At 40.9% G+C, this 23558-nt stretch overlaps 2 protein-coding genes across 8 annotated transcripts in view; one reads left to right on the top strand and one right to left on the bottom strand.

Annotated features, from left to right (window-relative positions):
• Window positions 1-10820, bottom strand: part of LOC106606690 (rho GTPase-activating protein 17) — a 59535-nt gene extending 48715 nt beyond the window's left edge. For 6 of the 7 annotated variants that reach the window (XM_045715529.2, XM_045715527.2, XM_045715531.2 and 3 more), the window contains exon 1: window positions 10373-10820. In XM_045715529.2, the coding sequence (XP_045571485.1) occupies window positions 10373-10425 (53 nt within the window). In that variant the 5' untranslated portion in view covers window positions 10426-10820. Of the gene's footprint in view, window positions 1-5083; window positions 5235-10372 lie in introns of all 7 variants that reach the window. The other variant, XM_082972804.1, reaches the window with a different exon arrangement.
• Window positions 10821-14792: 3972 nt separating this feature from the next.
• On the top strand, window positions 14793-22914 carry LOC106606691 (aquaporin-8). The gene is made up of 4 exons (XM_045715523.2): window positions 14793-15135; window positions 15701-15827; window positions 19866-20080; window positions 21329-22914. Exons 1-4 carry the CDS (start codon window positions 14843-14845, stop codon window positions 21573-21575), a joined length of 882 nt encoding a protein of 293 aa, XP_045571479.1. The 5' UTR covers window positions 14793-14842; the 3' UTR covers window positions 21576-22914.
• Window positions 22915-23558: the final 644 nt, after the last annotated feature.

Below are 23558 nucleotides of genomic sequence, written 5' to 3'. Positions count from 1 at the left end.
TCAATGTGCGAGGGTACAGGTTAGTCGAGGTCATTTGTACATGCAGGTAGGGGTAAAGTGACTATGCATAGATAATAAACAGTGAGTAGCAGCTGTGTAAAAATAAAGGGGGGATGGCCATTTGATTACTTGTTCAGCAGTCTTATGGCTTGGGGTTAGAAGCTGTTAAGGAGCATTTTGGACCTAGATTAGCTCATTGTTATGGATGTATCCAAATAAATGTAACTGTAAAACAGCTTAAACAAATGCAAATGAAGCTAATTTGCTAGTATTCTGGTTGCACTATTTGCCGTGACTGTAAATTAGCCGTAGTTGGCTAGCTAGCAATCAAGGGATAAGAACGTTTGCATTTGGAACATTTAGAATGAACAACTGGGTGGCGTACATAGATACAGTACAAAAAGACTTAGCGACTGAGCCGCGTACATAGATACAGTACAAAAAGACTTAGCGACTGGGTCGCGTCTCCGGCAACCAAACCGATAGAACTAACAACCAGCAAACTTAGATTTGTGTCGGGACTATATCTCGTGGAAGGATGAAATTGTATGAATAAATTCATAAAAATATTTGGGGGGATGAAAATATAATTATTTGAATACGTTGGTAACCCATTCTATAAATGTGATAATGCCCTCAATGCCGGTGTTTGGAGGATATATTGGCACGGTTTGTATCCTCCAAACACCGGCTTTGAGGGCATTATCACTTCAATAAACACACTACTATTGAGCCTATTAATTCAATAGGACTAGCATTGACTACCAAATGAGTATTAATGGTACAGACGTTAGCCTAGCTTGGCAGGGTTATGGCGTTACTATGAAGACAGGGCTGGGAACGAGACTACAGTATGACTAAACCCAAACAGTCGTTCCTTCCTCCTTTTTTATTTACGACAGTGTAGCTCAGTGACGTCCACAGCACCATGCTGTCTCCTGGCTGACCAAGCATGGAAACGCTTACTCGACAAACCTCCCCATGCCCCAGCCTGGCCCGCCAGTCCTTTCCGGAGACAGACAGAGAGGCCCTCATCACCAGGGTGGTGACATACGGAGGGAAGATTGATATGAATCATTACACCATTAGTACACCACCCTCCACATAGTCCCCATCGACTCTGGAAAAAGCATTTTTGTTTTCTGCAAAAAGTTATGACTAAAAGTTAGGGTTAAAATGTATTAGTATTACTTTGAGTTTTGTTTCCCTGGTCACTATATTACCTGTAGGTATGCGTAATACATACTTTTCTGCATTGATCAAAAGGTTTCTCTTCACCACTCTCATCAAAACTACTTTTAGTTTGAGATGTTCATTCATATTAGTTTGTGATACTCATAGATACTCAGAGTTCACAACAAACTCCTGCATAAATCACTCCTCATGCAACTCCTGTGTTCTGCCAACTGTTTTTGTGAAAAGCCTTTTGTTTGGTAGGCCTACCAGGCAGTCCCACTGGCAGCAGGCCCAAAGGAATGTGAGAGTAGAGTAGTTCTGCCAAAAGCGGGTGGCAGCATGCACATGTCTGTCTACACTGTGTGTATCCCAAATTACAGCCTATTCACTTTATGTATGTATGTATGTATGTATGTATGTATGTATGTATGTATGTATGTATGTATGTATGTATGTATAGTGGGGGAAAAAAGTATTTGATCCCCTGCTGATTTTGTACGTTTGCCCACTTAAAAAGAAATGATCAGTCTATAATTTTAATAGTAGGTTTATTTGAACAGTGAGAGACAGAATAACAACAAAAAAATCCAGAAAAACGCATGTCAAAAATGTTATAAAATTATTTGCATTTTAATGAGGGAAATAAGTATTTGACCCCTCTGCAAAACATGACTTAGTATTTGGTGGCAAAACCCTTGTTGGCAATCACAGAGGTCAGACGTTTCTTGTAGTTGGCCACCAGGTTTGCACACATCTCAGGGGGGATTTTGTCCCACTCCTCTTTGCAGATCTTCTCCAAGTCATTAAAACCTGTTAGGGCTAGGGGGCAGTATTGACACGGCTGGATAAAAAACGTACCTGATTTAATCTGGTTACCACTCCTACCCAGTAACTAGAATATGCATATACTTATTACATATGGATAGAAAACACCCTAAAGTTTCTAAAACTGTTTGAATGGTGTCTGTGAGTATAACAGAACTCATTTGGCAGGCAAAAATCTGAGAAGGTTTCATTCAGGAAGTGGCCTGTCTGACAAGGTGTCGTTCTTCTTGTCTCTGTTTATTGAAGAGTGAGGATCTTAGCTGTCCCGTGACACTTCCTACGGCTGCCATAGGGTCTCAGAAGGCGGTAAAAAGCTGAATCGTGGCTTTGCAGGCTCTTGCTGAAAAAAAGTAGCGCGTTTGGGTAGTGGCTGGTTACAGTACTGTGAGACTCAGGCTCGTGCCCGCGTCGACCGAAAGCTTTGTTTACTTTCCTCTGTTTAGCTAAATGGACATTCCCGGTCGGAATATTATCGCTTTTTTTACGAGAAAAATTGCATAAAAATGGATTTTAAACAGCGGTTGACATGCTTCGAAGTACGGTAATGGAATATTTCGATTTTTTTTGTCACGAATTGCGCCATGCGCACGACCCTGATTTACCATTTCAGATAGTGTCTGGGACGCACGAACAAAACGCCGCTATTCGGATATAACGATGGATTATTTTGGACCAAACCAACATTTGTTATTGAAGTAGCAGTCCTGGGAGTGCATTCTGACGAAGACAACAAAAGGTAATCAAACTTTTATAATAGTAAACCTGATATTGGTGAGTGCTAAACTTGCCGGGTGTCTAAATAGCTAGCCCGTGATGCCTGGGCTATGTACTTAGAATATTGCAAAATGTGCTTTCACCAAAAAGCTATTTTAAAATCGGACATATCGAGTGCATAGAGGAGTTCTGTATCTATAATTCTTAAAATAATTGTTATGCTTTTTGTGAACGTTTATCGTGAGTAATTTAGTAAATTCACCGGCAGTGTTCGGTGGGAATGCTAGTCACATGCTAGTCACATGCTAATGTAAAAAGCTGGTTTTTGATATAAATATGAACTTGATTGAACAAAACATGCATGTATTGTATAACATAATGTCCTAGGGTTGTCATCTGATGAAGATCATCAAAGGTTAGTGCTGCATTTAGCTGTCTTCTGGGTTTTTGTGACATTATATGCTAGCTTGAAAAATGGGTGTCTGATTATTTCTGGCTTGGTACTCTGCTGACATAATCTAATGTTTTGCTTTCGTTGTAAAGCCTTTTTGAAATCGGACAGTGTGGTTAGATTAACGAGAGTCTTGTCTTTAAATAGCTGTAAAATAGTCATATGTTTGAGAAATTGAAGTAATAGCATTTCAAACGTTTTGAAAATCGCGCCACAGGATTCAACTGGCTGATACGTAGGTGGGACGAATTCGTCCCGCCTAGCCCAGAGAGGTTAAGGTTGAGGCTGACATTTGGCAACTCGAACCTTCAGCTCCCTCCACAGATTTTCTATGGGATTAAGGTCTGGAGACTGGCTAGGCCACTCCAGGACCTTAATGTGCTTCTTCCTGAGCCACTCCTTTGTTGCCTTGGCCGTGTGTTTTGGGTCATTGTCATACTGGAATACCCATCCGTGACCCATTTTCAATGCCCTAGCTGAGGGAAGGAGGTTCTTACCCAAGATTTGACGGTACATGGCCCCGTCCATCATCCCTTTGATGCAGTGAAGTTGTCCTGTCCCCTTAGCAGAAAAACACCCCCAAAGCATAATGTTTCCACCTCCATGTTTGACGGTGGAGATGGTGTTCTTGGGGTCATAGGCAGCATTCCTCCTCCTCCAAACACAGCGAGTTGAGTTGATGTCAAAGAGCTCCATTTTGGTCTCATCTGACTACAACACTTTCATCCAGTTGTCCTCTGAATCATTCAGATGTTCATTGGCAAACTTCAGACGGGCATGTATATGTATTCTTGAGCAGGGGGACCTTGCGGGCGCTGCAGGATTTCAGTCCTTCACGGCGTAGTGTGTTACCAATTGTTTTCTTGGTGACTACGGTCCCAGCTGCCTTGAGATCATTGACAAGATCCTCCCGTGTAGTTCTGGGCTGATTCCTCACCGTTCTCATGATCATTGCAACTCCACGAGGTGAGATCTTGCATGGAGCCCCAGGCCGAGGGAGATTGACAGTTCTTTTGTGTTTCTTCCATTTGCGAATAATCGCACCAAATGTTGTCGCCTTCTCACCAAGCTGCTTGGCGATGGTCTTGTAGCCCATTCCAGCCTTGTGTAGGTCTACAATCTTGTCCCTGACATCCTTGGAGAGCTCTTTGGTCTTGGCCATGGTGGAGAGTTTGGAATCTGATTGATTGATTACTTCTGTGGACAGGTGTCTTTTATTCAGGTAACAAGCTGCGGTTAGGAGCACTCCCTTTAAGAGTGTGCTCATAATCTCAGCTCGTTACCTGTATAAAAGACACCTGGGAGCCAGAAATCTTTCTGATTGAGAGGGGGTCAAATACTTATTTCCCTCATTAAAATGCAAATCAATTTATAACATTTTTGACATGCGTTTTTCTGGATATTTTTGTTGTTATTCTGTCTCTCACTGTTCAAATAAACCTACCATTAAAAATATAGACTGATCCTTTCTTTGTCAGTGGGCAAACGTACAAAATCAGCAGGGGATCAAATACTTTTTTCCCCCACTGTATGTATGTATGTATGTATGTATGTATGTATGTATGTATGTATGTATGTATGCATGTACAGTATGTGTGCATGTATGTACACTACCGGTCAAAAGTTTTAGAACACCTACTAATTCAAGGGTTTTTCTTTATTTTTACTATTTTCTTCATTGTAGAATAATAGTGAAGACATCAAAACTATGAAATAACATGGAATCATGTAGTAACCAAAAATGTGTTAAACAAATCAAAATATATTTTATATTTGAGATTCTTCAAATATCCACCCTTTGCCTTGATGACAGCTTTGCACACTCTTGGCATTCTCTCAACCAGATTCACCTGGAATGCTTTTCCAACAGCCTTGAAGGAGTTCCCACATATGCTGAGCACTTGTTGGATGCTTTACCTTCACACAGTGGTCCGACTCATCCCAAACCATCTCAATTTGGTTGAGGTCGGGGGATTGTGGAGGCCAGGTCATCTGATGCAGCACTCCATCCCTCTCCTTCTTGGTCAAATAGCCCTTTCACAGCCTGGAGGTGTGTTGGGTCATTGTCCTGTTGAAAAACAAATGATAGTCCCACTAAGCCCAAACCAGATGGGATGGTGCATCGCTGCAGAATGCTGCGGTGGCCATGCTGGTTAAGTGTGCCTTGAATTCTAAATAAATCACTGCCTGTTTGGCCCTGTCCGGGGGTATCATCGGATGGGGCCACAGTGTCTTCTGATCCCTCCTGTCTCAGCCTCCAGTATTTATGCTGCAGTAGTTTATGTGTCGGGGGGCTAGGGTCAGTCTGTTACATCTGGAGTATTTCTCTTGTCTTATCCGGTGTCCTGTGTGTATTTAAATATGCTCTCTCTAATTCTCTCTTTCTCTCTTTCTCTCGGAGGACCTGAGCCCTAGGACCATGCCTCAGGACTACCTGGTATGATGACTCCTTGCTGTCCCCAGTCCACCTGGCCGTGCTGCTGCTCCAGTTTCAACTGTTCTGCCTGCGGCTATGGAACCCTGACCTGTTCACCGGACGTGCTTGTTGCACCCTCGACAACTACTATGATTATTATTATTTGACCATGCTGGTCATTTATGAACATTTTAACATCTTGACCATGTTCTGTTATAATATCCACCCTGCACAGCCAGAAGAGGACTGGCCACCCCTCATAGCCTGGTTCCTCTCTAGGTTTCTTCCTAGGTTTTTGGCCTTTCTAGGGAGTTTTTCCTAGGGAGTTTTTCCTAGCCACCGTGCTTCTTTCACATGCTTTGCTTGCCGTTTGGGGTTTTAGGCTGGGTTTCTGTACAGCACTTTGAGAATATCAGCTGATGTACGAAGGGCTATATAAAAATAAATTTGATTTGATTTGACTGACAGTGTCACCAGCAAAGCACCCCCACACCACAACACCTCCTCCTCCATGCTTTACGGTGGGAACTACACATGCAGAGATCATCTGTTCACCCACACCATGTCTCACAAAAACACGGCAGTTAGAACCAAAAATCTCAAATTTGGACTCCAGACCAAAGGACAAATTTCTACCGGTCTAATGTACATTGCTCTTGTTTCTTGGCCCAAGCAAGTCTCTTCTTATTATTGGTGTCCTTTAGTAGTGGTTTCTTTGCAGCAATTCGAACATGATTCACACAGTCTCCTCTTAACAGTTGATGATGAGATGTGTCTGTTACTTGAACTCTGTGAAGCCTTTATCTGGGCTGCAATTTCTGAGACTGGTACAGTGAGGGAAAAAAGTATTTGATCCCCTGCTGATTTTGTACGTTTCCCCACTGACAAAGAAATGATCAGTCTATAATTTTAATGGTAGGTTTATTTGAACAGTGAGAGACAGAATAACAACAAAACAATCCAGAAAAACGCATGTCAAAAATGTTATAATTTGCATTTTAATGAGGGAAATAAGTATTGTTTAACACTTTTTTTGGTTACATGTTATTTCATAGTTTTGATATCTTCACTATTATTCTACAATTTAGAAAATAGTAAAAATAAAGAAAAACCCTTGAATTAGTAGGTGTTCTAAAGCTTTTGACCGGTAGTGTATGTATGTATGTATGTATGTATGTATGTATGTATGTATGTATGTATGTATGTATGTATGCATGTATGTATGAATGAATGAATGAATGAATGTATAGGATGTGTGAATGTATATACCTGTGTATGTATGCGTCTCTTTCAGAGGGGTTGGGATAAAGGCGGAGGTCAAGTTTCAGTTGGACCGTGTGGTTAATTGACCAATAAAGTGATCTTATAGTACACTACTTTTGATCAGAGCCCTATGGGGCCTGGTCAAACAGGCACTATAAATGGAATAGGATGCCATTTGGAACGCATCCTCTCTAGCTGTCAGCCTGCCCAGCTGTGTTTACAGCTATACAGTACAGTACAACAAAAAAAAATGTATGAAATGTATGCATTCACTACTGTAAGTCGCTCTGGATAAGAGCGTCTGCTAAATGACTAAAATGTAAATGTCTATGTCCCAATATATGAAAAAGACTGGATAGGCAATCAAGGCCTCTTACTTAAACTCTAATGACTATTACAGACAGGGTAAAGTTATTCTATTCCTAATGATAATAAACAGACTTAATGATACTGGATTGTATTTATATAACACTTTACATTATGAGGGGGAATGTAAACCCCATCATCCACTATAGCAGGGCTGTCAAACTCATTCAATGGAGGGCCTAGTCTCTGCTGGTTTTTGTTTTTCCTTTCAATTAAGCCCTAGATAACCAGGTGAGGGGATTGTTTTACTAACCAGGGCCCTTAACTCTTCAATCCAGACACTCGGCCCTTCGTGGAATGAGTTTTACACATGTGCACTGTAGGCTACCAGTGTGAAGCACTCATCCATTAGAGCTTCAATAGTTATTCCAGAGGATGTACTACTGGAGGATATAGTGTGAAGCACTCATCCATTAGAGCTTCAATAGTTATTCTAGAGGATGTACTACTGGAGGGTATAGTGTGAAGCACTCATCCATTAGAGCTTTAGTAGTTATTCTAAAGGATGTACTACTGGAGGATATAGTGTGAAGCACTCATCCATTAGAGCTTTAATAGTTATTCTAGAGGATGTACTACTGGAGGGTATAGTGTGAAGCACTTATGGTCGATAGACTTTCCTAATGTGATAATACTGTTGCTCAGTGGACATCAGCAGAGACTGAGGGATAACAGTGTTGTTAGCTCAGTGGACATCAACAGAGATAACAGTGGTGTTAGCTCAGTGGACATCAGCAGAGACTGAGGGATAACAGTGTTGTTAGCTCAGTGGACATCAGCAGAGACTGAGGGATAACAGTGTTGTTAGCTCAGTGGACATCAACAGAGATAACAGTGGTGTTAGCTCAGTGGACATCAGCAGAGACTGAGGGATAACAGTGTTGTTAGCTCAGTGGACATCAGCAGAGACTGAGGGATAACAGTGTTGTTAGCTCAGTGGACATCAACAGAGATAACAGTGGTGTTAGCTCAGTGGACATCAGCAGAGACTGAGGGATAACAGTGGTGCTAGCTCAGTGGACATCAGCAGAGACTGAGAGACAACAGTGGTGTTAGCTCAGTGGACATCAGCAGAGATTGAGGGACAACAGTGGTGTTGAGCGCCTGAGGGCAACCCCTGTAGGGTCAGAGGGAGAGGGGGCACAGTGAGGAAGCAGTGTGGGATGGGGGCTGCACAGTGACTGGTTGGATGGATGGGGATTCCCCTTTACATGGGAGTTGGCTATAAACATAGTCAGTGTTTTTCCATCATAGCACACTAGCTATATACAAATCAAATCAAATCTTATTGGTCACATACACATGGTTAGCAGATGTTAATGAGTTTAGCGAAATGCTTGTGCTTCTAGTTCTGACAGTGCAGTAATATCTAACAAGTAATCTAACAATTCCACAACAACTACCTAATACACACAAATCTAAGTAAAGGAATGGAATAAGAATATGTACATATAAATATATGGATGAGCAATGACCGAGTGGCATAGGCACGATGCAATAGATGGTATAAAATACATTATATACATTTGAGATGAGTAATGCAAGATACGTAAACATTATTAAAGTGACTAGTGATCCATTTATTAAAGTGGCCAACGATTTCAAGTCTGTGTGTAGGCAGTTAGTGATGGCTGTTTAACAATCTGATGGTCTTGAGATAGAAGCTGTTTTTCAGTCTCTCGGTCCCAGCTTTGATGCACCTGTACTGACCTCGCCTTCTGGATGATAGTGGGGTGAACAGGCAGTGGCTCGGGTGGTTGATGTCCTTGATGATCTTCTTGGCCTTCCTGTGATGTATGTGCTTCCTGTGATGTATGTGCTGTATGTGTCCTGGAGAACAGGTAGTTTGCCCCCAGTGGTGCGTTGTGCAGACCGCACCACCCTCTGGAGAGCCTTGCGATTGTGGGCGGTGCAGTTGCCGTATCAGGCAGTGATACAGCCCGACACGATGCTCTCAATTGTGCATCTGTAAAAGTTTGTGAGGGTTTAGGTGACAAGCCAAATTTCTTCAGCCTCCTGAGGTTGAAGAGGCGCTGTTGCGCCTTCTTCATCACACTGTCTGTGTGGGTGGACCATTTCAGTTTGTCAGTGATATGTACGCCGAGGAACTTAAAACTCTCCACCCTCTCCACTACTGTCCCGTCAATGTAGATAAGGGGCTGCTCCCTCTGCTGTTTCCTGAAGTCCACGATCATCTCCTTTGTTTTGTTGACATTGAGTGAGAGGTTGTTTTCCTGACACCACACTCCGAGTGCCCTCATCTCCTCCCTGTAGACTGTCTCGTCATTGTTGGTAATCAAGCCCACTACTGTTGTGTCATCTGCAAACTTGATGATTGAGTTGTAGGCGTGCATGGCCACGCAGTCATTGGTGAACAGCGAGTACAGGAGGGGGCTGAGCACACACCCTTGTGGGGCCCCAGTGTTGAGGATCAGCGAAGTGGAGATGTTGTTTCCTACCTTCACCACCTGGGGGTGGCCCGCCAGGAAGTCCATAACCCAATTGCACAGGGCGGGGTTGTCCACAATACATGAATTACATTGTGGTTAGACCACCATTTGGTTAGACCACCATTTTTACTTTCTTCCCACACCACGTGTAGGCCTAACAAATCAATCCATGTATGATGCATGTAGCCTACCTATAAGAAGTTAACATTCGTCAGGCAAACCATTAAGACATCATATCCACATCAGGTTGTGACTATAACCTTTTTGATTACACTTTCATGTATTCATTATAAAAGTAATTAATTGTAAAAGTTCTTATGTTATGCATATCTTTCTTATATTATCACATGTAATTGGTATCAACCCATTATTGTACACTCATATGTGGCCCAACACTTCTGACACAGCCCACTGAGATGAGATAAAACTCACAGAGGCTGGCTATGGTCAGAACGATTTGTGATAGGGAGATATGTATCATAACATGGTTAGTGATCGTTTGGCCATGCCGCCACAATTACAGCTGCCACGTGACAGCGGCTATCATGTAAGTACAAAGTTAGAATGTAACTACAATGTAGCCTAACTACAATGTAACACTACCGACAAAATAAATGACAGCAATGAATGCAACACTGCAAAAGAAATGCAGCCTGAGCCCACTAAATAATAGTAGGCTACACTTTTATTTATCCAAAATACTTTGCCTACCTTCCAACTGTTTGGTTGGCGAGCTGTTTCATGCGATTAAACTGTTTCTTCATGTTTGTGTCCTTGCTCCACCGTATCCAACAAGTTTTTAAAAAGTTGCAAGGCCCCTCTTTTTGATCCTTTTAGAAAGCAAGTCCAAAAGTTGATCTAGGTCGCTGCCATTGTATTTCTGAAAATGTTCCGTTGACTCTGCTGCTCGCCGCTGAATAGGTGTTGTTGGAGCGTTCTAATAACAATCGATTGTCATTCCCCGCAATGTTTTTTCCTCTTACAAAGTGAATAGGCAATTACAGGACACAGCCCCGTTCAGTTTTCGCTCTTTCCATTTTCACTTTGTGGGCTACTCCTATAACCCAAACGCTGTGCTGAACAGTGGTGCGTAAAAGGAGGAAGTGCAATTCACTTCCCTACTGTAGCCTAGCCTACATGGCCCACTAGTGAGTGACATGTGATACCTTGGTAAAACAACCCTGTCGAAGTGACACATTTATAATGGACAATTATGAGTACGAAAAAAACTGACAAAACAGTGTGTAAAGCGAATTGTTTGAGATGCATTAATGGCTTTCTAACTGTCACGCGGTTTACTATGTTTTCTATAGGTTTAAAAGGGCTTATCCACCTATGTGATTCAACAGCAGCACATAATAGGTGTACAATGCCTTAGCTACAATAGGGGTCAGTGAAACTATTTCTCTATGGACATGTTTGCTTTGTGAAATTGGTAATGTCATTATGGCCACCCAGGGATGTGCTCAACATGATGAAAACAATGTTGTTTCTAATCAGTGACGAGGCAGTCAGGCTTACAAAATCATACTCTCAATTCATTAAATAAAGAGCATTATGGCCATATAATATGTTATTACAATGTTCTTATAATGATTTGAAAATGTTGTGTGTGTGTGGGGGGGGGGGGGGGGGGGGGCGGGGGCGGGGGGGTGTAATACCTGCTGTCGTTTCCAGTGTTCTGCTGCTCCCTTGTGGCTATTTGCATGGCATGCATAAAATGACTTCTCACAGAATGAGTGTGGAATGTGCATATGTCTTCATTGACTTTGACGTCAAACATAGCATGCCCATATGCATACATTTGTATTTTAAAAGCATTGCAATATACAGAAAATGATATCAATCATGTATTTCCACATTGTGGGGGACTTAGCCCCTTAGGACACTGTCACTAGCCGGCCACCACCTGCTACTCTACCCTGCACCCTAGAGCTGCCCTATACTCGTAGAGTCATTGAACACTGGTCACTTTAATAATGTTTATATACTGTTTTACCCTTATATATATATTATGTATTCTAGTCAAGGTTCATTCTATATAACTACTGCTGCACACACCTTTTCTATTCCTATACTCTCTAGTCACACCAACTATTTATATTCCGGACTCTCATTGCTCACTCTGATATTTCTAAATGTCTTGTTTTCCTCCTTCTTTTTTCTTTTTAGATTATATTTCTTATTTTTTTATACTTTTAAAAATGATTATCATAATATATTTTATTGTTAGTTATTACTGCACTGCTGGATCTAGGAACAGAAGAATTTCGCTGCACCCACGATAATATCTGCAAATCTGTGTATGCGATCAATACATTTTGATTTGATTTAATGATTTATATTGTTAAATAAGCTGTCAATCAACAGAACCTGACCTCACAGCAAAAAAACATCTGGAAGGGCATAAGAAATCAAATCAAAGTTTATTTGTCACATGCGCCGAATACAACATATGTAGACCTTACGGTGAAATGCTTACTTACAAGCCCCTAACCAACAGTGCAGTTCAAGAAAGAGTTAAGAAAATATTTACCAAATAAACAAAAGTAAAAAAGAATTAAAAGCAACACAATAAAAGAACAATAACGAGGCTATATACAGGGGAGTCAATGTGCGGGGGTATTTGTAATGTGTGGATGGGGGGGATGGGGGGGTCAATGTAAATAGTCCGGTGGCCATTTGATTAATTGTTCAGCAGTCTTATGGCTTGGGGGTAGAAGTTGTTAAGATTGTTTGAACAAAATCAGGTGTGTAATTGTCTGGTTTAGTCTGACACATGATTTCCCTCATTAAAATGCAAATCAATTTATAACATTTTTTACATGTGTTTTTCTGGATTTTTGTGTTGTTATTCTGTCTCTCACTGTTCAAATAAACCTACCATTAAAATTATAGACTGATCATTTCTTTGTCAGTGGGCAAACGTACAAAATCAGCAGGGGATCAAATACTTTTTTCCCTCACTGTATGTTTTTCATCTGACCTTTATTTTATTAAGGCATAATATTATAATTTATGGTATGTGGTGGTATAATTTAGAGGTTTATATTTTCTGACCTTGTATTCAAAAGTAGGATGAACATTATTTGATGGCATATGAATAGGGCCAGGAGTTTTTCCTAACCCGATGACATGACCAGGAAAACCTCCAGATTCTATTTATACGTAAGGTGGTCAGGAAAACTCATAGCTCTATATGAAACCTATAACCTAAAAGTACAGTGGCTTGCGAAAGTATTCACCCCCTTGGCATTTTTCCTATTTTGTTGCCTTACAACCTGGAATTATTTTTGCCCATTCTTCAAGGTAAAACTGCTCCAGCTCCTTCAAGTTAGATGGGTTCCACTGGTGTACAGCACTTTGTAGATGCAAAATATATTTTCTTGTGAAACAAACAAGAAATAAGGCAAAAAAACTGAAAACTTGAGCGTGCATAACTATTCACCCCCCAAGTCAATACTTTGTTGAGTCACCTTTTGCAGCAATTACAGCTGCAAGTATCTTGGGGTATGTCTCTATAAGCTTGACACATCTAGCCACTGGGATTTTTGCCCATTCTTCAAGGCAAAACTGCTCCAGCTTCTTCAAGTTAGATGGGTTCCACTGGTGTACAGCAATCTTTAAGTCATACCACAGATTCTCAATTGGATTGAGGTCTGGGCTTTGACTAGGCCATTCCAAGACATTTAAAAGTTTCCCTGTAAACCACTCGAGTGTTGCTTTAGCAGTATGCCTAGTGTTATTGTCCTGCTGGAAGGTGAACCTTCATCCCAGTCTCAAATCTCTGGAAGACTGAAACAGGTTTTCCTCAAGAATTTCCCTGTATTTAGCGCCATCCATGGACTTTATTGAATTAATTATGTGACTTCTGAAGGTAATTGGTTGCACCAGATCTTATTTAGGGGCTTCATAGCAAAGGGGGTGAATACATATGCATGCACCACTTTTCTTTTTTTCTTTTTTTAATTTTCTTTTGAAACAAGTAATTTTTTTCATTTACTTCACCAATTTGGACTATTTTGTGTATTTCCATTACATGAAATCCAAATAAAAATCCATTTAAATTACAGGTTGTAATGCAACAAAATGCGAAAAACGCCAAGGGGGATGAATGCTTTTGCAAGGCACTGTATATGTAAAAGATTTTTATCGTAATGTTATTCTGATTATTATGTAGATATGTTTCAGTCACATTATATATACAACACAGGAGGTTGGTGGCACCTTAATTTGGGAGGACGGGCTCGTGTAATAGATGGAGCGGAATAAGTGGAATGGTATGAAACACATCTAACATGTGTTTGATGCCATTCCATTTGCTCCGTTCCAACCATTATTATGAGCCGTCCTCCCTTCAGCAGCCTACACTGATATACATGTGGATTGATGGTAATTCAGTAGTTATGTAGAATGACAACTTATATAGACAGTCATATAATGAGGCCGCTTGTCTATCCATATGTCCTATAACACACTCATCATTCTGGTATTTTATTAGGATCCCCATTAGCTGTTGCGATAGCAGCAGCTGCTCTTCCTGGGGTCCACACAAAACATGAAACATGACATAATACAAAACATTAATAGACAAGAACAGCACAAGGAAAGAACTACATACATTTAAGACGTGACACATAGCCTCTCTGCTGTACTTCTATTGTATTTTAGGCAATAGCTCTATCTGCAGAAGCATGGTTTCTGTCCCTGTATTCTAACTGCATAATGTATATTGAAATGTAAGCTAATCATTTCACAACTAGTATTCATAATACTATTCATAATAACAGTCATGGGGAAATCATTTTGATTTATTGCATTTCTTTATCCATACAAAGTGCTGACAAGTATGTTTGAAGTTTAGCCAAAAGTCATGATGGAGTATTACATTTAACGGTAATCAATGTAAGCGAACAATATCTGAACATTTCTTGCATTTTGTCTCATTGTTTGATGATGTGGTAGCATTTCTCTGCCTAGCTATCTGGACCAATCCAAGAAAATAACTTATCAACTCCCCCCTCCACTATCTTCACCCTACCTCCTCCACCTCCCTCCTTATCCACCTCACCCCTCCTCCTCCCTTCTTATTCCTTATCAGCACTCTTGCGTAAGCTCTAGACTTAAGAGCACTAACAACCCATGGGCTGTTTCCAGTCTCACACAGTCTAACCCAACACCATGGCTCTCTATGAGTCTAAGACCGAGCTCTGGGACCTGGACATCAATGTGATCCAGCCAGAGGGGAAAGGTCCAGATCCAGCCACAGATGGAAACAGCGGTACCAAGCCGTTCAGGGATGTGTTCGAACGTTATATCCAGCCCTGTCTGGCAGAGCTGCTGGGTTCATCTCTGTTTATCTTTGTGGGGTGTCTGTCTGTGATCGAGAACACGGAGGGCACCGGGAGGCTGCAGCCGGCCCTGGCACACGGCCTGGCCCTGGGCATCGTCATCGCCGTGCTGGGGGAGATCAGGTAAGGCTGGGGGGCCCCTCTGGGGGTGGGTGGTGAGAGGCTGGAAGGTGATAACCTGGTCCTAGATCTGTTTGTGCTGTATAGCCAACCTTTCTGGCCATGACATGGTATAGGTTTTGGGACTAGGCTGGGAAGTTGATGCTCAGGTTTTCAAATGTTATCAGAGCAACAGAAGAGTCAGTTCCTAGGCTTTCAACATGCAGTATGTTGATGTGTAACAGATTGAAAAAAAGCATTGCAAAAATGATGAATTGTAATGGATCTGTTGATCAGCATTGACTTGAGGTTTTATGACTGTGCTTTCAAAGTAGCCTACAATAGATCATTTAAAATGCACAACAGAATTTTATAATCGCACTTGTATCATTTTGATGAGGCAATCTACATTAGCATTTTTTCTTATTATGGTTTTATTGTTGCTACATGCCTCTATATTTAAAATAGTTTGTTTTGTTTTCTAAAGGATATGCCTCATATAAAAAAAGCTATTGTGAACTGTTTAAAATAAAATAACTTAATTAAAATGTATTAGGGTAATTCAATTGTTCCATGTCTCTCTCTGCAGTGGGGGGCACTTCAACCCAGCAGTGTCTGTGTCTGTGTTTCTGATCGGGGGTCTCAACATCATACTGCTGGTCCCCTACATACTGGCTCAGATGTGTGGAGGGATGATAGGGACAGGAGTAGCCAAGGTGGGTACTCTGTAGCCTACTAATATGTGGGTTGCACTGTTTCTACTAGTACTAACTTGGTATTTAATAGGATTTGAATTATAACTGTTCTTATTTATTGAAAACATGTACATTTATTTAACTTAATTATTTGGTAACAATATGTACTTTCTAGTACGAACGTTCAAGAATTCAGTATACAGTATTTGGTAACTACCTGGCACCAAATGGCTAGGCCTACTGTCATAAAGACTATGTAAACGTCAGGAAAATATTTGCTAGATATTTCACACTTTCAGAGGTTTGATCGTCCCATAATACACAACACTTGTACATTCCACACTCATCCTAACAGTATGATCATCCTCATCCTGTCAACACTTCAGATATGGATCATGACAATAATATCTTTCTACACCTACCCTGCTCTTCTCTTGGCTGCTACCAGGACAGTAAAACGATAAAGCAATTGACGTCCATGAGGGTTGAGTGAGCAGTCAGTCACCCACTGTACTCTATAGGCAGTCATTTACATGTACAGTATCCTTAGAGCTGAACAAGATGAGTTGAGTCTGTGTTTCACCACCTTGTAAAGTCAAGAGCTCATTGGCCATTACCCTGCTAGCACATTTGGTTCCTTGGAAGTTGTGGGAACATACGTTTTTGGTTTCCCATTGGTTCTGGGAAAGAAGCCATATGTTTCCTGACCGGTAAAACTGTATGTTTTTTAAGCATTCTGAGAACAGAAGTTTTTTAAACTGCTTTGTTGGTTAAGGGCTTGTAAGTAAGCATTTCACTGTAAGGTCTACACCTGTTGTATTCGGCGCATGTGACAAATACAATTTGATTTGATTTGTTCTGGGAATGTTAATTTTTAGGTTTCAGGGAGGCACTGAGGATGTTTTACTATGGTTCCCTGAAAGTTTTCAGACCCCTCACAAGTCCTCAACTGGCCGCTTCATTAAATAGTAGCTTCCAGTTGAGGACTTGTGAGGAATCTGTTTCTCAAACTAGACACTCTAATGTACTTGTCCTCTTGCTCAGTTGTGCACCGGGGCCTCCCACTCCTCTTCCTATTCAGGGTAGAGCCAGTTTGTGCTGTTCTGTGAAGGGAGTAGTACACAGCGTTGTACGAGATCTTCAGTTTCTTGGCAATTTCTCGCATGGAATATCCTTAATTTCTCCGAACAAGAATAGACTGACGAGTTTCAGAAGAAAGTTCTTTGTTTCTAGCCATTTTGATCCTGTAATAGAACCCACAAATGCTGATGCTCCAGATACTCAACTAGTCTAAAGAAGGCCAGTTTTATTGCTTCTTTAATCAGAACAACAGTTTTCAATTTCGAAAGGGTTTTCTAATGATCAATTAGCATTTTAAAATGATAAACTTGGATTAGCTAACACAACATGCCATTGGAACACAGGAGTGATGGTTGCTGATAATGGGCCTCTGTACCCCTATGTACTGTAGGTATTCCATAAAAAACCAGCCGTTTCCACCTACAGTAGTCATTTACAACATTAACAATGTCTACACTGTATTTCTGATCAATTTGATGTTATTTTAATGGACAAAAAAAATGCTTTTCTTTCAAAAACAAGGACATTTCTAAGTGACCCCAAACATTTGAACGGTAGTGTATATATATTCAGTACTGGTCAAAAGTTTGGACACACCTACTCATTCCAGGGTTTTTCTTTATTTTTACTATTTTCTACATTGTAGAATAATAGTGAAGACATCAAAACTATGAAATAATACATATGGAATAGAGTAGGAACCAAAAAAGTGTTAAACAATTCAAAATATATTTTACATTTAATATATTTTTCAAAGTAGCCACCCTTTACCTTGATGACAGCTTTGAAAACTCGAGGGATTCTCTCAACCAGCTTCATGAGGTAGTCACCTGGAATGCATTTCAATTAACAGGTGTGCCTTGTTAAAAGTTAATTTGTGGAATTTCTTTCCTTCTTAATGCATTTGAGGCAATCAGTTGTGTTGTGATAAGGTAGGGGTGGTATACAGAAGATAGCCCTATTTGGTAAAAGACCATGTCCATATTATGGCAAGAACAGCTCAAATAAGCAAAGAGAAATGACAGTCCATCATTACTTTAAGACATGAAGGTCAGTCAATCCAAAGCATTTCAAGAACTTTTACAGTTTCTTTAAGTGCAGTCGCAAAAACCATCGAGGGCTTAGATGAAACTGGCTCTCATGAGGACCGCCACAGGAAAGGAAGACCCAGAGTTACCTCTGCTGCAGAGGATAAGTTTATTAGTTACCAGCCTCAGAAATAAAGGCTTTACAGAGTTCAAGTAACACATCTCAACATCAGCTGTTCAGAGGAGACGGCATGAATCAGGCCTTCATTTTTTTTATGTTTCACCTTTATTTAACCAGGTAGGCTAGTTGAGAACAAGTTCTCATTTGCAACTGCGACCTGTCCAAGATAAACCATAGAAATTCGACACATACAACAACACAGAGTTACACATGGAATAAACAAAACATACAGCCAATAATACAGTAGAACAAAAGAAAACAAAGAGTCTATATACAGTGAGTGCAAATGAGGTAAGTTAAGGCAATAAATAGGCCATGGTGGCGAAGTAATTACAATATAGCAATTAAACACTGGAATGGTAGATGTGCAGAAGATGAATGTGCAAGTAGAGATACTGGGGTGCAAAGGAGCAAGATAAATAAATAAATACAGTATGGGGATGAGGTAGGTAGATAGATGGGCTGTTTACAGATGGGCTATGTACAGGTGCAGTGATCTGTGAGCTGCTCTGATAGCTGGTGCTTAAAGTTAGTGAGGGAGATATGAGTCTCCAGCTTCAGAGATTTTTGCAGTTCGTTCCAGTCATTGGCAGCAGAGAACTGGAAGGAAAGGCGGCCAAAGGAGGAATTGGCTTTGGGGGTGACTAGTGAGATATACCTGCTGGAGCGCATGCTACGAGTGGGTGCTGCTATGGTGACCAGTGAGCTGAGATAAGGCAGGGCTTTACCTAGCAGAGACTTGTAGATAACCTGTAGCCAGTGGGTTTGGTCGAATTGCTGCAAAGAAACCACTACTAAAGGACACTTATAAGAAGAAGAGACTTGCTTGGGCCAAGAAACACAGGCAATGGACATTAGACCGATGTAAATCTGTCCTTTGGTCTGATGAGTCCAAAGGTGAGATTTTTTGTTCCAACCGCTGTGTCTTTGTGAGACACAGAGTAGGTGAACAGATGCTCTCTACATGTGTGTTTCCCACCGTAAAGCATGGAGGAGGAGGTGTGATGGTGTGGGGGTGCTTTGCTGGTGACACGTGTCAATGATTTATTTAGAATTCAAGGCAAACTTAACCAGCATGGCTACCACAGCATTCTGCAGCAATTCGCCATTCCATCTGGTTTGCGCTTATTGGAACTATAATTTGTTTTTCAACAGGACATCGACCCAACACACCTCCAGGCTGTGTAAAGGCTATTTGACCAAGAAGGAGAGTGATGGAGTGCTGCATCAGATGACCTGGCCTCCACAATCACCTGATCTCAATCCAATTGAGATGGTTTGGGAAGAGTTGGACTGCAGAGTGAAGGAAAAGCAGCCAACAAATGCTCAGCATATGTGGGAAAAGCATTCCAGGTGAAGTTGGTTGAGAGAATGCCAAGAGTGTGCAAAGCTGTCATCAAAGCAAAGGGTGGCTACTTTGAAGAATCTAAAATCTAAAATGTATTTTGATTTGTCTAACACTTTTTTGGTTACTACATGATTCCATATGTGTTATTTCATAGTTTTGATGTCTTCACTATTATTCTACAACGTAGAAAATAGTAAAAAATAAAGACAAACCCTTAAATGAGTAGGTGCGTCCAAACTTTTGGCTAGTACTGTATATTATTTTTATCACACTTGAAAAGACAAACTCTGAACAGAGGTAGAATATGACCAGTGGAAAGTAGCAGTCGATAAGCAAATGTTAAATAATGTTCTTCTGTATCTGGACCTATACTTTTCTCCCTACATATCCTATATTCATATCAGTAATATCTCCTCCTCCAGGTGATTTCACCATCCATGAACTATGCCAAAGTTTCAGGGGCAGCATTCAACACAGTGCAGGCAGACACCCAGATAGTACCAGCCACGGTGGCAGAGGTGATCATGACTCTGTTCCTGACGATGGTGGTGTGTATGGGGGCCGTGAATGGACGCACCCACAGCCTGTTGGCCCCTCTCTGCATTGGGCTGACCGTGACAGCAGACATCCTGGCTGGGTGAGGACCCATGGGGTAGAAGGTGTGGGGTAAGAGCAGTGGGTGGGGTGGTCGTGGAGTGGATTGATGTAAGGTGTGTGGGTAAGGGATAGGATGGGAGGAGGGCTGGAAAGGTTTGAGAAATTAGCCTGGAGAAAGACTGTACTGTACATTCTGCAAAACAACTTTTCAGATACAAACAAATCAAATCAAATGTTATTAGTCACATGCGCCGAAAACAACAGGTGTAGACCTTACAGTGAAATGCTTACTTACGAGCCTCTAACCAGAAATGCAGTTAAAAAAAATACAGATAAGAATAAGAGATAAAAGTAACAAGTAATTAAAGAGCAGCAGTGAAATAACAATAGTGAGACTATATACAGAGGGGTACCGATACAGAGTCAATGTGCAGGGGCACCGGTTATTTTAGGTAGTATGTACATGTAGGTAGAGTTATTAAAGTGACTATGCATAGATGACAAAAGAGAATAGCAGTGGTGTAAAGGGGGGGAGGGGGGACACTGCAAATAATCTGGGTAGCCATTTAACTCGATGTTCAGGAGTCTTATGGCTTGGGGTAAAAGCTGTTTAGAAGCCTCTTGTAACTAGACTTGGCTCTCCGGTACCACTTGCCGTTCTGTAGCGGAGAGAACTGTCTATGACTAGGGTGGCTGGAGTCTTTGACAATTTTTAGGGCCTTCCTCTGACACCGCCTGGTATAGAGGTCCTGGATGGCAGGAAGCTTGGCCCCAGTGATGTACTACTCTGTAGTGCCTTGCGGTTGGAGGCCGAGCATTTGCCATACCAGGCAATGATGCAACAGGTCAGGATGCTCTCGATGGTGCAGCTGTAGAACGTTTTGAGGATCTGAGGACCCATGACAAATCTTTTCAGTCTCCTAAGGGGGAATAGGTTTTGTCGTGACCTCTTCACGACTGTCTTGGTGTGCTTGGACCATGTTAGTTTGTTGGTGATGTAGACACCAAGGAACTTGAAGCTCTCAACCTGCTCCACTGCAGCCCCGTCGATGAAAATGGGGGCATGCTCGGTCCTCTTTTTCCTGTAGTGCACAATCATCTCCTTTGTCTTGATGTTTGATGTAATGGCCTACCTTTGTACAGTATAGTTAACTACTACTGAGGTAAATACCTGTACACTACCAATAAAACACACAGTACACCACAATACACTCCTTACTGTGTATCGTAAGACACCACATGCTCTATCATTCATTCATGCATCACTTTTATATCACGTCCTCTACAGGGGAGCGGTGTCTGGGGCATGTATGAACCCAGCTCATGCCTTTGGCCCGGCCGTGGTGGCCAACTACTGGAGCTACCACTGGATCTACTGGGTGGGACCCATGTCTGGAGCCCTGCTAACCGCCAGCTTCATACGGTACTGTACAGCTCTGATCTTCTGGGGCCTGGATACCTGGCTGTTTACATCATTGTTCTGTTTGGTTTTAAACAGACTGGAGCCAAAGCTACTACTTAAAGACTGTGTTTGAGAAAGCAGGCTTAATCTTTGTCCTTGAAATGACCATTAATACTAAAATAATTACCCAACTGGAGCTCCATAGATTAGAATGCTATTTACTATTGAATGGAAGTTGCCTACACTAGCTGCAAGTGTGGGATTAGATGCCTTGTCTGCCCATAAATTCTTGCAAATCAGCAAGAGAATCCACCACCACCATACCGGGATATGTTGTCTTGTGCGATAAAGCACTGTATCGTAACATGGCTGTTAGACAGGGCTGTTTGTCCTCAACTTGGTAAACATTAACTGTCCCTCTAAAATCAATGGCTAGCTATGTGATGGAAAGTTACTCTTACAATGGGTGCTTTTATACAATTCTTAAGTCTGGGAGAGTCATTAACCTAGTTTTAACGATGTGTGGATTTAACACCTTTTTGTCTTGATTTTCCTTTTTAAAGTCTTGTGTTGTCTAAGACATATTTTGGGGAATTATTTACATTTATGTTAAAAAAACTAAAGAAACAATGTGTGGAAGCAATAACTTGTCGAGTGATGTTACATTCAACAATTCTGTACTATTTTGATGTTGTTTTTTCTATTTTCTGATTACTGCTTGGGGATGAGAAAACCAGAGTTCTCTTGATGTGATACAGATGTAGGTTTCCAGTTCAAGTCCATAAAAATGTCAATTTTCAAATCCACATAAATTCTAACAATATTTTAGTGTTACTATTTCCATGTCTCTTAGTTTAAAATAATCTTACCAATGTAACTTTATTCTATACCGGTATATATATATTATCTATTGTCCATAAATGTAATGTATTATATTCAATGCCATTTGTATAAACTAATTTCTGTGCATTAAATATTGCATTGCATATTTCTTTCTGTGATTGATCCCTTTTGACCTAGTAGAAGTGACTTCTGGCCCATAGTCTGTGTTTTATACCACCACCTTTTGGTTATGTGGTGAACTACAGCCTTGCATTGGTCTGACTCTCACTGTACTGTGATACAACCTTCCATATGCGTCATGCCTTTTCACTGATTATCTGCACACAGACATCCAAAAACTAGCCACATTAGATAACATTGAATTTGACACTGTAATTGCTATCTTGACTGAAAGTCTAGCAGCATCTGTCATGATATGAGTGTCTCAGCCATAGAAATATAATTGCTAGAAAGGACATAGCCCATCAGACAACCGGTCCTCCCATTATGGCCTCATTGACTTCAACGGGGACCACTCTTCTAGTAATTATATTTCTATGGCAGACACTCATTTGAGACAGTAGTATGTGAACATTCAAAAAATGTTGCAGTGAAGGTTCAAGAAATGAAGTATAAATGTGTACAGCAGAGGTGTCGTCGTCATGTCCATTTATTGATTTGTACGTTGGAAATATAGAAGATACTGTTTCTTTCACACGCAATTAATACAAATGAATTATTAAATGAATTCATTAATTCCATTAGTGCCCCCTAAAGAATAAGTACATCCATGATGCCTGTAAGCACAGTAACACATTCTACACATTTACAATGTCAATTTATCACCTGTTATTTGCTGATGGATGGGTCTACCATTTAGGACAAATAATAAGACATGTTTCACTGGATTGTCTTTTACTCCCTTCAGAGAATAACAGGAGCAGACTTTGCACAGATGCAGAGACTTCGTCAAACTGTCTAGTTTTAATGCTTTATCTTATCTAGCTGGGACTGGCTAACATCAATGATCCATGCATGATTAATACAAGCAGGTTAACCAAGATGAAACATTTTGCTTGGCCTGGAAATCTAGAACACTATGTCTAGTAGTAGGCTGCTGTATTAACAAACTAACAAAACATTTCCTTTATTTAAATAGTAAAAACATATCATAATCATATTGACATGTGCTCTATGCTGAAAATGTTGTTTTCAAATCAGTGCCAAGAAAATATCTGTCTGCTGGACAATTACTATACTTTTATACTGTGAACAGGTTGTGTGTTGTACTGTG

The sequence above is a fragment of the Salmo salar genome, chromosome 03, assembly GCF_965601325.2.
Source record: "Salmo salar chromosome 03, fSalSal1, whole genome shotgun sequence".
NCBI classification, from domain to species: Eukaryota; Metazoa; Chordata; class Actinopteri; order Salmoniformes; family Salmonidae; genus Salmo; species Salmo salar.
The sequence above is the reverse complement of the archived record's forward strand: the minus strand, read 5'-3'. Positions and strand labels throughout refer to the sequence as shown.